Consider the following 14,571-nt stretch of genomic DNA (forward strand, 5'->3'; position numbering starts at 1 on the left):
TAAGTGCTATTATTTACCTAAAATATTGTTTGTTCTGCGGAAGATATACCACAGATGGACGAACTGTACCAGAAACACTAAAGATGGTTAGCCGGCGTTTGGAATAAGGGGCAATGAGAAGGGCGCTTAGTCGTCATAAATTGTCTCAGAATGTATGGCTTGGCCACAGTGTATTGTCACACTTCTTTCCAGAATTGCCACTGCCAAGAGCCACAACAACTAGTGGTTAAGGCGGCTGAGTGTCCTTCTAAATGATGTGACCTCGAGGGTCTGAATGCAGATTTTATCAGCGGTGTTCCTGTGGAGGTGCAATAATAACACTGACGTGCATAATGAATGGTTGGATAAACGTTGGAGAAAAAATTGAAAAACGTAACACAGCTTTTCCACTAATGTGTGTTTTATTAGTATTCGTGTCCATTTAGCCATTTAACCACAACATAATATATTAGGCAGCAACTTCGGTAACTATACCTGCGCCAAACCATCATGGTAAGAATGATGAACCCTGTGTTGTACCCTCAATAAACTAGGGTGGGCATCGCAGGAGTAAAAAAGCCGAGTTACTCTTCAGGGCGTTCTTTTACTCTCGCAAATAATAGAACGGAATGCAATGAATTGTTCATCCGGTATCAAAGGAGAGGGTGAAATGTGCTTGAACTCCTCCTTTCTCTTAGAGAGTGAAATGCCCATGTACCCATCTGGCATGAGATAGTAAAACGCAGTTGTACTCCTGCTCCTGATCTATATTGATGTGGCCGCAGACCACGAGTGATGACCAGTCATTATTAAGCACACATATATACAGTAAAGAGCACTGCATTTGTTTGTTGTGGCTCTGAAGACGATCACCCTGAAAGAAAAAACAAGAAGCAAACGGCGTTTCCAGCTCCTCCCAGTGCTTTTCAGTGCACTAGAAGGCACTGGAATAAGGCCTAATATGCGCGTTTTAGATTGCGATTTGTGCCATGAAATGAGCAAATATGACCTCGTTTAGTCGATCATGATCGAAGCTACATTAGAAAAGTGAATAAACTTCGTATTTCAAAATTGACGTTTTAAGCTACGAAAGTCTCTTACGGAGTTTGCTGCCCTAAGCCTAATTGTCGGTACGGCTAGAGTGAACTATTACGGCTGTAGTCGCGGAGCGTGAACAAGAATGGCTGAAACTATGTCCGAGAAGGTCGCGAAAACTGGAGTGTTCAGTGCGCAGTTCTGAAGTGCGATGTTTTCTACACAGAGAAATTACTAACAGCTTATTGAGTCAGTGCGAATTAAGGGCGCACATATCCGGTTACGATAATCTTGTTTACTGCAATACGTGAGGAGGTCGTGGGATCGAATCTCGTTTCATCATTTTTTGGCATTTTTTTTATGTTGTAGTGCTCCTTGTTTAGCTATCATTACGATCTGCGCACGATGAAAATTACCAAAGCATTTTTTTCAGCCGAACTTCGGTCCGAGTTCTGATATTTTTTCTTGAGGTGTACTACCACTCCCTACGGAAGGCTCCTGCTACCCTGTTTCGGTCAGAGTTCTTTTACTCTGTTGAGGTGGAGTATCATAACCATGTCTGGAAGCATTAGTATACTCTGTCTCAAAAAGGGGTGATTTACTCTGAAAAACGGAGTTAAATATGGGACAAAAAAGTATCTCTCCCAAAGAGAATTACCGGCACTCTATTGGTTTTCAGCGTTTGGATTTGATATTTGCAAACTTCAACCTTGCACTTTCAAGCGCATTGCATCGATTCATTTGGTTTCACTTGTAGTGTGTTTCATACATCGAATTTTTACACAACCTCTTGTTCTTTGGCAAATGAAAAGGCTGAACATTGCTATGTTCTTTACGTATGCGGGCTTTCTAGTAAGGCACGCGACTGGGATGTGTTCACGGCTAACATCGAGTGTGACGTTGTCTCAACATCACTCGCGCCCGTCCGTGTCGTTCTCCATGACTTTGATGCTAGAAAAGATTCCTATAACACATATTTCTTAGTGGAAACAAGTTATGATAATCTCTTTTGCTAAGATACTTCTGTGATAACCCTTGAAGGCGAAGCTCAAGCGTCCTCCAAGTTTTTTAGTTTGAGCCAAGCGTTGCGAGTTGTAACGACGTCTTTGTGTAAACCGAGTAAATATTTGCAGATGGTGCGCCTACCAAGCAAGTCGACTACACTAGCGCCTAAAGCTTAGCTTATGGTCCGACGTAGCGTGATCAGTCACCTTCGAGCACAGCCGTCAGTTTTATCCAAAAGATATTCTCGCTACTTTGCTATGATGTGGATGTCATAACAGTAATTCTTGGCTTATTCCTCCGGGATCGAGCAACGCTCTAGAGCTTGCTGACGCATAGCTTTACAAATGTAACGTTTATTACATTGTTATAAATGCGGATAGTCAACACTGCAACCACAGTTCACGTTGCCGCGACATGATGCCTGCATAGTGCTGTCTCCTAAGCACTTTCAAGCAGTGGCGTGACTTTTGGTAGAATACTTGACTGTCACACAGAATGCCTGGGTTCGATTGCGGCTCGCATCGTGACTGTAAATGTTTATTTTTGCATCGGGATTTTCCGCTCGCCCAACTACGGCCGCTCAACAAGGGCCGCCGACGCTGGAAAACCGGGTTTCTGCTTTACGTGCTAATTAACGCTATCCGCGTTCATGATTACCATCGTCTATTTCGCTGTTTCTGGGTTGATATTGGCAGCGCCATCACCTGTGGCCCTATAAACCCGCCATTCAACGGGCCTTAGTTAGCGGGTATGCGCAACACGCTGTCAGTGGTGTTGTACATGTTGTTCATACTCATGGCCTAATCAGAGCAGGTTGCGTCATTCAACCACAACTCTCCTGTGCTAGTTTTTGGTATAGGCCAAATGAAGGAGGCCTCGACCACGAGTGCTCCAGAGGTGTTGAGGGATAGATAGTAGATAGATTAGAATAGATAGATTATATAGCTAGATAAGAATAGATAGATAGATAGATAGAAGCTAGATAGATAGATAATAGATAGATATAGATAGATAGATGATAGATAGATAGAAGATAGATAGATAGATAGATAGATAGATAGCCTCAATTTATTTCTGCCAAGTCTGATCTTCAATGCTTGCAATTTGCTACGTGCAGCACCCTAGTGCAACGTGACGCAAATGATAGGCGTAAGCTCCACCTAAGTATTGAGGGATGAAAAAAATTGGACCATCTCCCCGAAGGAAAACATGATGAGATGCGAAGCAGCAGCGTTGCGCACGGGTGGCGTCACGAGTTGAACGGTGCTAACGCGGGTGCTGCGGTGAGCGCTGGAAGATTCGTTTGAAGCGAAACTCGGTGTAGCGTTTACTGGTGTAAACGTTTGTTTGAAACGCAGACACGGGAGGCGAGCGGGCGTGGAGCCGGCAGCTGCGGGCGCTCCGGCGGGTGAGGGAGAGGAAGGACGTAACGCGCGCACCTGCGAGGGAAGCGTGCGAGGGGAGCGTGACGTCAACGCCCAGCTGAGGCGTGACCTACTTGGCACCGCTCCAACACCTGCGCCGAGAGAAGCGCGTTGCCTCGCGTTTGTGCGGACGGAGGGACAGCGTTACTCAGGCTAGTCAAAGAGCTGCTTCCATCTAAAAGAGGCTCTTTTTTGCGCATCGATACTGGTTGAGTGAAACGGCTTGAGCGAACGCCGAAATAAAGGCCAGCAAAGTGACAAGTGGTCATGAGAGGCCACAGTGAAAAATGCTATTTGCTACCAGCAGCTATTTCGAGCATCGTTGGGTGAAAAAAAAACGAAAAAATGAGACTTAAGGCCATTACTTCATGTTGAACTCATTTACTGTCACTGAAGCAGGCCTTTGCGCCGGACACCATTCGTGATGATTATACTCATAAAGTTCACTTATATAGAAAAAATTATGGATTATATTATTTTCATAAATGGGGTGATATATATATAGATCGTATATTGGAAGTTTACTAGATGATTTATTAAGCTTAAATTTTCGTCTTCGTCACCGTCTATATTACTTTAAATTATCAGTTCTTCTATCATTTATTCCTCATTTACATTCACAGTTATCCCCGTTCATGTTATATTAAAAAAGGATGTTTTTAGGAACGACTTAAAATTATTTCTTTCAGATGCCAATAATTACTTAAGCAACAGCACGGCTCAACCGAATAGAGATTTATTGCTGCCATAAGCTGCTTGTTATAAAGTTCATATCTATTTTGGTATCTGGTGTTGCTTGTGTACTAAAAAAACCTTTCTTTAAGAGTTTTTATTTACCAAATGTGCAGTTTATTTTCCTGCAGTGCTTTGCTTTTATTTGGCAGGTTGCCAATGAAATAAACGTACCTACAGCTTGACGGTCTTTTAGATGCGAAGCAGCTTTTGCGCTGGGCTTTGTCCGTAGTTCCATTGGCGACCGTCCGCTTTCTAAAACCTACCATAGCCATCTGTAAAATATTGGGCGCGCGCTCGCACCAAGGAGAAGTCTTCTTCGCCTTCTTCGATCACCTTGATGATGATACGTGCAGATCGCGCGCTCGCGCCAAAGAGAAGTCTTCTTCGTCTTGTTCTTCGATCGCCTTGATGATAATACGTGCAGAGCACTTTAGGGGCCCGGGCTGCCGTATGCTGTCCTAGCTTGGCATAACGCAGACAAAACCGCGTGTGCTGACACGCGCTAGCGCGTTCGGGCCTGTGTAAGGGGCTGGGTAAGACGCTGTGCGCTCTCCCCCTTACACTCTCTCAGCAATCACGTGATGGCGTTGGGGAACGAGATTCTGCAGACAAGCGATGAGCCCGGGTGGTGTGCTCCAACAAGAGTTCGGGACGAATAACAGCAACAGCAACTACAGTGAATTCATGGTGTGGCTCCACATGCAACGACGCGTTAACATCGGGCAAGGTACCCGTGATGAACGAAACATAAGTCAGCCTATGCGCTCCTTCGCATCCCGACATGGTTCCCTTTAGTGGGAGATAGCGAAATTTTTTAATATTATTTTTATTACCGATGTGCTCCTGACAACGCCGAAATTTCCGACTCCTTGCGTATTGAATAAACAAACGCACAATGCATTTTCTTTCTTTAAATAACGTCTACAAATCAACGTCTTCTGCCAAAGCAAATGAGGTGATTATTATGCAACAAATCAAATGCCGTCAAGACTCAATGCACATACTTTTCAAATTACACCTGAAATTATCGATAGCGTTTTTCAATGTCAATTGTGGGTTGCGTTTAAACAAACCGTAGCTTCGTGTCCCTCAATTCTGGTGACGGACCGAATGGCGTTATGATGATTGGCTTGTCGTCTTCGGAAAGTATGCGGAACTGTTGCAGCAGCGTGGTCAGGTATAGGTACATCTCAACCATGGCCATGTTTTCGCCTGGACACCCTCCTCCCTAAACGAGAATGGGTTAGAAGACTAAGTTCGCCGCAGACCAAGCAGATATTTTAGTCTCCGCTGCCGAGGAGATAATCATGATAGCAGACCGAACTATGGAAGGAAGTATTATTCCATTCGCTTTCTTTATTGGAATGCCTAGGTATAGTGGATCCCTTGTGAAAATAAACAGCAATAAACTGCTGCGTCCAGGCAAAGTGCGCAATTAGCATTGTGTATGTTGTTATGCTGTGACGCCCAGACTGGTGTATTGCATGGTCAGAAGACCGTAGAAGTCGGTGTAAATTATGACCTTTTGTCCCTGTATTTAAGATATACGCCTTCAATGGAGATGGAAATGTAGACGGTCTCAATCAAAAATCAGGGTGCTACTAGAAAATTTCTCATAATTAGCCGTTATACTTCCGCGAGAAGGGCAAGCAAGGAAGCGCTTTTAAGATGAAAGCCAAGGTAATTCTTTTAAAAAAAGTTTTTTAAACTAAAAATTCTTGCATCTCTTTCCAATATAATTTTAAGTGTTTATCGGTGCTGTTCAGTCAGGAAATCTTAAGGCGCAGCTGTATATAGCATACCTCCTTGATTTATATCCGTGTCGCTGTCCGTATGCAAAAAGCCATAGTGCCCTCTACGGCGCAGTGGAAAAACTACTGTAATCCATTAGTTCTTCCACTTGTATCTAGAGGGAACTAGGGGTTTCATCAATGTAATGCTGCAGATTTATATTTGAATCGTTAAAGGTAATAAAAACCCCACTGCCCTCTTGAAAGCGGTGGAAGACCTAATATAATAAAGTGCCAAAAAGCCGTCAGTACGTGCATCCACGACAGTAGAGTCGAGACGTTGAGTTGGCGTGGTCGTAGGAAGCCAGTATGGGGAGGCCACGCATTAAGAGAACGCGCAAGGAGCAGCGCGCTTATGAAGAACGGCGATGATCGCAGAGAAGAGAGTACCCCCTTTCCCCATTTTCGTTGGTCACCCATCTTCACTGAGTGGAATGGTGTCAGGTTTTTTATACCTTAAATTACAGTTTTCCGAAATGAAACCCTGCTTGTTAGTAAGCGCTTATCTTCATAGTTATGGTTACGTTACTCATGGAGTTCAATGTATATTTTCTTTTTTTTTTTTTCTTTTGCCAGACGTTTTCCCAGGAAGTTTGAAATAGTAGGCATCCACTGGGCGGCATCAACTTACAATTTATGACGGTATGACAAGAGCATATGATAATGCTACAACATTATTTAAAGCCCTATTGACTATAGTTTGCCTGCGGAAATGTATCATCCGACAGCAAAAGCAACAGCCTCGCGCACAATAAACATTTTTACGCAGGTCCTTTTTCATGGTAATGGCTTCATTCCTGTTCAGAATACGTTACTGGCCTCTGTCACTGTGCTTTAAGTGTTCATTGAAAAGGTTGACCTCACCAACGGAAAAAGAAAGCAGACCGTCAGGTCTCGTTGTCTTGGCTGTGCCGTCGGGATTCAAGAACCGCGAAAGGTCGAATTCGTCCGGATTCTTCCATAATGTATGGTCTCTGTGGGCTGTCATCAGATTTGGAGATATCACGGTGCCCTTCCTGACGTCGTAGCCACCGATGTTTGTATCTTTTTCCACACTGGAAAGCAAGAAAAGCGTAGGGTTCTTGCTTCTTATGCATTTCCTTCTACTGTTGTCTACTTGAGCTTGCCGTTTTGTTTTCTTTCTGTGTGTTTCCTTATTATTTGTGATTTTGTTCATGACTTGGGTCTTGAACAGCCCAACTAGAACTAGTACTAATTGGGTCATAACGAGAACAATGCCTTTAGTATGTTTGTTGAATGCAACGCGGTATATCTTTAACGTACCTATTTGCAAATAATTAAAATTCTAATATTCATAAGTTCACGTTAAAGAGACATGGAGTGCAAATAAGGACACAAGAGAGAAGTCAAGACACCACAAACGCCGACTATCACCCGAAAAGGCGCACAACGACGGAAAAGCAAGAAGGCACAAAAGCATGCACTCCCTGGCCCTTTAATTTTTGTGATTTTGTTCATGACTTGGGTCTTGAACAGCCCAACTAGAACTAGTACTAATTGGGTCATAACGAGAACAATGCCTTTAGTATGTTTGCTGAATGCAACGCGGTATATCTTTAACGCACCTATTTGCAAATAATTAAAATTCTAATATTCATAAGTTCACGTTAAAGAGACATGGAGTGCAAATAAGGACACAAGAGAGAAGTCAAGACACCACAAACGCCGACTATCCCCCGGAAAGACGCACAACGGCGGAAAAGCAAGAAGGCACAAAAGCTTGCACGCCCTTGCTCTTTAACATGAATAATTACCAGCTCACTCAGCTCTCTTTTATTCTAAGTCATAAGTTATTCCGTGGACGTTGACGTGCGCACCTATATATTAGAGAATATTGTGAAACTTTTATGATAGGGATCATGCATTCTGGGTTCGGAAGCTGCCAGTTAGAAATAACTGTGCTGAATATGTAACAGAGAGACTAACAACATCAAACATTACCAGTGATGCAAATGAGAAATGTGCGGTCGATGCTGATCGAGGGTTATCAGCTACGATATCTCGAGCAGCCAATACGACCATGTGTTGTGGGTCGGATTATCAAGAAATTATTGAAACTTGCCAAACAGTCTGCCGCGTGGACGCGTTTAAATTTATTCCATGACAAGGAAGAAGTAGCAAACAAATGTCTCAAAATGAGTAGAGACCCATAAACGAAACTAACTTTTACGCTCCCTGTTAGTAGCCTACATTTAATCTTTTTCGAACAAGCGATCGCCCATTATGCGGGAAAAAATATTTCTGGAAGAGCTTTACATACGCGCGCGGTATGTTGAATGGTGTGGCCAGCTTCCAGCGGAACATCTCCCAGATGGTGGCCATGGTTAGTGGCATAGACGTGTGGTCATCCCAGCATGGCGGGCGATCACTGCCTACGACGGCTTCAATCTCTCGTTGCAAATCAGCTTGCAGCGTGTCAGGGCGGCTGGCTACGTTGAGCAGGTGCCAGTGTAGGTAATAGTTGCCGCTGGTGGCCGCACCCATCATAATGTCAACCATGTTTCCAACCAGTGTATCCACTGTGAGAAGTATTCAGAACGGACTGCGCTTATTTTGCATAGTTCCTCTGAATATGCTTGTGCATTAGGAACTCAAAGCTCACTCTCCTCATAAAAACTTCAAAATTTCTTTACTCAACGCCACGTTTAATTTAAGTGCTGCGGGGATCGATTAATCATTGCCAAACACGTATCAGTTAGTCATTAACAAACGTGTAATTTTGCAACAAATAGTGGACCACGAGGATATATCTAGCTCTTCAAGAAAAGAAACAACAAGAAAAGTACGCTTCACAGCTATCTGAGCTCTTCTCTGTAAGTAATGTCCCGCTTCAGCCTCAGTGATTTCGAGCATATTTTAGTGTGCTTGCACCCTCGTCAGAAACTTCTACATATTTGTAATAATAAAATGTGGTAATACACGCAAGCAATAGCGCCGTAACCATGATAACAAAGTAGCACGCATGACTTGCCGCAGCATCAATTCATGCTCTTTAGGCTAAATCATATTCACCACGCACTATCATTGAATGGAATAACCTAGCGTCATACATGGCGACCGAAACTAATTTATCATCTTTTCAGGCTTTCTTACATGAAAAGTTTTACTTAGACTCTAGCACTACCTGTTTTTGTTATGTACGCAACATTACATTTAGCATCAGTGTGAGTTTAATGAATTGCTGCATCTACCACTGTTATTATGTTTATATATTTTATAATCACAAATATCAAAGCTTTCATATTTGTGTTACACATGATGTCCCTGCTATATTGATGTATTAATTCCATCTTTTTATATATGTTCCACAGTTGTATTTCATTTTTACGTTTCTTTTTCCAATGTACCCATCCCCCTATGTAATGCCCTCGTAAAGAGGACCCTTAGGGGTATTTTCAATAAATAAAATAAATAAATAGAGAGAGTTAAAATTGACAAGAAAGATGCGGTGGCTAATAAGCTTGAACATGGTTTTCTATTCTACATTTTGGAAATAGGAAATGGGCAGAAAAAATAAGATAGAGAACAAGCGATACGCGCATTACAGCTCATGCTAGAAATTCGATCACGGAAACGACATTCTTTAAGACATAACTTAAAAGTTAGTTTTATTTCTTGGACTGTACAAGCAATTGTTTCCCTCCAGTTCACAAGGGGCGGAAAGTCTATTAGGTGAAATTACGAACTGCGTCTCGGCATAAATGGTTATTCATATGCGGTACCCCTAAAATATGTTGCAGCTCTGAGATTCCAAGCGCTAACGTACATCATTCTTCGAATTAATCAAACAATCAAAACTTAATTTTCCCCAACCGATCTTAAGCTTGCTCGGAAATGCCCAATACAGGAGGGTGGTGCCATTAGCGACAAGTGTAGTTACATGCCAATTTCAGTGCTGTCCATGCTATCTAAACTTTTTGCAAATAAATTTTATAAAGAAAGACCGCGTAATGAAAGATGCACTGAATAGTTTGTGGGAAAAATAAAGCTTCTGTACTTGCTGATTACATGTTAAAGATAAAATGCTGACTAACATTCAAAATGAACTTTATTTACACTGTTGGTTTCATCACTGATCACTAATTGAGTGAAAATATCGCACTAATATCATATTTTAAGTAATGAGGCAAAATGAGCTTGATGTGGGCTAGTTGGTGTAGCATACTGAATGAAAAAACGATGCGCGAAAAATACGAGGACCATAAGGAACACCTAAAACAGACGTGCGCAACAACCTGCGTGTGAACCTTTCTGTGGGGCTGGTCCACACCGTTTACTTGCTTGTGTTTTGTACGCGATGTACATTAGAGTCGCAACAATAGTTTGAAGTTTTACAAAGGCAGTTAAAGGGAATTTAACTTAATAAAAACTGAGTGTTTGCCGACGCAATGACCTGGAGTGCCAAAGACTTTACAAAGCGCTTATGTGTTAAATGACTTTGAATGCATACTGTAATATTTGTTTTCTATATTATTTGTTGTATCTGGTGTACCTGTGTAATTCTCATCATGGGGTTTCTCCGCTTCGCGGATCTTCTCCAGGTACAGGTCGATATAGCTTTTCGCGCGTCCAGTGCTCTTGGTCTCCTCGTTCTTCTGAACTAATTCTCTAGAAACAGAAAAAGGGGCTTCTGCATGTAAACTTTCAGGGCTTCAGCACATGCCAGTAAAAACATTATATGCGCTGAATGTCTTGCTTCGTATGCATTTGATAGTACAATTGTTGCGAGACACAAAGAACCAATCAATTTTTTTAAGTATCAAGCCTTAAGTCTCTATAAGACTGAATTTTAAAGCAGATGAACCAGCACATAAAGTCAGTCATTTATTGCGCAGAAATAAATTTCAACATTCTACGTATCACAGTACACTGCAAAATGACATATTAGAATATTTGGCGAAAAGCGCCATCCTCTCTTGTTTAAAACATGCTCTTCCAGAGACGTAACCAATTTACGTTTCGTCGTTGAGCAATGAGTCAAATGCCGTCGCATTGCGAGGCGTAAATTACGAGGGATGAAATATTTCCCGGGCTGAATAAGAGAAAAGAGAACAAAAAAGTCCTCGCAGCATGTGTAGCCACATTTACATTGAAAGGCGTATTACTAGTTATTTTCATGTAATTATTCCGTCAGGGTCTCCTAATGTGAGAGCTGTTTCTTCCATTCTGTGGTACTGAAAACTTTTTGCGGCTAGTTTCCCTTAGTACTGCGGTATTTTTGGCTTTACATTAGACCTCTGATTTTATATAGACTATGTGACTGTGCGGGAAATACCTGCATGATTTTTTACGAGCCTAATGGGAATATCAGAGCTGCGGCACCTCTATGAACTGTAGTGCACCGTCTATTTAGCTTAACGGTTTTTAAACTATGGCCGCGCGAGCTTTGACGACTGACAGATTGACGCATTGGTTGCTTTTCCGTACAAAATCTTCCTCATACACTGCTGAAAGAACCTGAAGAAATTGCTGGAAGCATCACTCTACATTTAAACCGATATATTCCTCAATTAAATCATACACTGAAAACCAATTCATTTTCCCTAGGACTTGTGAAGATTAGGAATACCTTCCTCCTCTCATCGCAGACATTACTGCTCATCAACGTTTTCAGACTAACTAACAGTAACTAATTAGTTTTACCTGACGTTTGTTTGTTTTCTTTTTGTCATTGTTGTTCAATATATTCTTATGTTTTCATGTATTGTATTACTGCTTGATACCACTCCCCTCTGTAATGCTTCGGCCCGGAGGGTACAATAAATGAAATAAATGAAATACAGTTGGCCGTGATGCGACATGTCTGTGCTGTACCGCATGACGTCATCATTACCAGCATAAAATACTATATCATTTTTTGACAACTGCGTTAGGCCATGCTATCTTCGACATCGCACTGAAGACACGGTTGTACACTTTCAAACACTCGTGGCTAGTCCTTTAAGAAGGCCAGACGCTTGGAAACGTGACAATATCTCGCAAAGTACCTGAGCACGGCGTTGAGTTTGGATATCTTATGGCGGCGGTTTGCGCTGACGGAGCTGGGCCAGATAGGTTCGATCAGCGTACGGCGCAACCAGACCGCTCGGTGCTCGATAGGTGCAGCTGCTGTCTGCAGTGTAAAGCTGGACAGAGCCTCCTGCAGCGGGACGAACCGCGGATCGTCCAAATCGTAGCGGTATCCCAGCAGGAACTGGCAAATAGAGTTGATGTGGCTTCTATGCGCGTACGTGAAGCTCACCAGTGGACGACCATCGTGCGAAGCCAAAGTGTCTGCTAGATGCATGGCTTCAAAACTGAAACATTGCAGCAGAAAAGAAATTGTAAGACCCAAAAGAGCCTTCAAATATGAACAGTTAAGACATGCAAGTAGCACTTAACCTATACGTAGACAACGGAGCACAATCAAAGCAGCTGATACCCCAACCATCCTTGCGTATGCAGCTTGTGGCTTCGTATGTGCCTGTCAGCACAACGAGAGTTTGTACAGTAGAATTGTGTAATTTTGATTTCCACATGTCGTTTCCAACTTTTCAATAAGCTTTGGCAGCAGCCTGTCGTCCTCGAGCTTATTCCATTTCATGGCTGCATTTTCGTCACCTCACCTGACCCTTTGCCTGCCTAGGCCGCATTTCCATCTCTTGGTATGCACTCAGGGTGACCAACCGGAGATTTCCCCTGGTTAACCTTCCCGTCTTTCCTCCACTTTTTCTAACTAATCCCATCTTGAATGAATAAAACGAGCAAAAGAACGAAGACGAACAAAAGAAACGACAAACCACGCGCTAACTCGACACTAAAGTTTTATTTCGAAACGAGCAGAATGAATAGCATCTGGAAAAGGATATCAAACAACCATCACGCGTGCACAAGGTGACAAAATTAACAACAACAAAAAAAAAAAAACATGGTCGATCCCTCCGTCATAGGAATCGGAATAACACTAAAGTAAAATGTGCCACGACAGAAGTAACTGAACATTTACTGCACATTTATATGAGAGAGTTGGTACAATTTATATTGATGTCTGGCAGCTATAGCACCGTTCAACGTGGATGCACCCGCTTTGAAGCTTGGTGGTAAATCTCCACGCCGACAACTAACGTCCACGATCAACGATTAAACAAACCTTTGTGGTAGCTGTAGTAGTTAACGGTGAAAGCGTAATCAGAGAACGAGGTATGATAGCCAGAAGAGCGTCGCATATTGGACGCAAAATTTGGTCGCCATGCCGCGGCATGTTAAAGTGTGATTGAACACCAAGGCCGGTGTAGAGGGAAACGCAAAGCGCGTCGCGCCATCCCTGTAGCCCGGCCGCGATTTTTCTCGGGGCGAGCTAAAGCGGGGAACGTGGTGTCACAGATAGGAGAGGCAGGCGCTCGTCGCAGAGGAATTTTTGGTTTGGATTAGCGTCGTACTATGAGCGAGGACAACGCTTTTACGATGCATTGGCCCAGGTCGCCCCTTCGCGGTGTGTTAAGGCATTCACAAAATTGCACTTCTATTGAGAACGCGCCGAATGGAATCGACGTGTAGCAACACGCGGTGCAGGTGCTAATCGCGGAGGCTACAGTAATGATGAATTACTTGACTTTACCGCTCCCAGAGGGCAACACCACCCCGCCGACCGAGAGCACTGTGATAGGAGAGTGGTAGATATAAAAGGCACGTTTGTAAAGCCTATAGAGTCTGCGACCGTGGCGCAGTGGATAGCGTGCCCGGCATCTGTTGTTGCGGACTGAGCGGTCGTGAATTCGATGCCCGTTGATGGAACTTTTTTCTTTGCCATGTGATTGTGTACATTTTTGGATGTCATTTCCGTGACGGAAATGCGTTACAAAAATCTTGGTGGTTCACGGCATAAAACAATTTCGTGTTAAAAAAAACACTATGTGGCTGATTAGACATGAACATGAGGCAAGCTATCTCTGAGATACAACACTTCGGCCTGTGATAAGGCTACCGAAGGTTGGCTGATGCATTTGTGACCTTCCAATCACATGTAAAAAGCTTCCATGATTTCTCGTGTGCGCTGATCCCTGTGCCGACGCAAAGTTTCTGTCCTATCAAAACTAGGATTGCAACCACTTTTGCGACAATTTCTCATCTATCTTTTGAAATAAAGAAAATTCACATCCCAATTGTACAAAATACAGAAAACAGCTATTTCGCGCCGACCTTCATGGAGTCTGTATAATCTTCTCGCGTTCGCTCTCTATGGGCTCTAAACAGATACAGCAAGCCTTCAGGGCATTAAGAGACGTCTAACATAGTCATTAGGTGATTCAAGTATATCCATTCAAACGAGAGAGATGTTCAGAACAATACGTAGGCTTGAAGTGGTGAGAAGTTGTCGACCAACATGCAATGCTGCCTGCTATGTTCTGGGCTTAAGTATTTTGGGCTGACTTTGCTACCTGCGCTTGCTGCTGGGCTTGGGGCTCTGGTTGTGCTGGGCTTTGGCAGTTAACTGGCTGGCCTGCTAGTTGCGGCGTCTGCATGCTGCCTGGATATGCGCTTTGCTCACTTCTGTAGCTTTTGTTGCTTTGTTCTACTGCGTCTAACAGTATGCTCTTCTTCGC

The 14,571-nt window shown here is 43.1% G+C and overlaps 1 protein-coding gene across 1 annotated transcript; it reads right to left on the reverse strand.

Moving 5' to 3' along the window:
* Positions 1–6,779: 6,779 nt before the first annotated feature.
* LOC119381792 (cytochrome P450 2J2) lies at positions 6,780–14,490 on the reverse strand. Its single transcript, XM_037649551.1, has 5 exons — positions 14,399–14,490; positions 11,977–12,285; positions 10,482–10,597; positions 8,250–8,508; positions 6,780–7,023 (listed from the first exon to the last, which is right to left on the reverse strand). Exons 1-5 carry the CDS (start codon positions 14,488–14,490, stop codon positions 6,780–6,782), a joined length of 1,020 nt encoding a protein of 339 aa, XP_037505479.1.
* Positions 14,491–14,571: the final 81 nt, after the last annotated feature.

This window comes from Rhipicephalus sanguineus, chromosome 2, assembly GCF_013339695.2.
Source record: "Rhipicephalus sanguineus isolate Rsan-2018 chromosome 2, BIME_Rsan_1.4, whole genome shotgun sequence".
Classification (NCBI taxonomy): domain Eukaryota; kingdom Metazoa; phylum Arthropoda; class Arachnida; order Ixodida; family Ixodidae; genus Rhipicephalus; species Rhipicephalus sanguineus.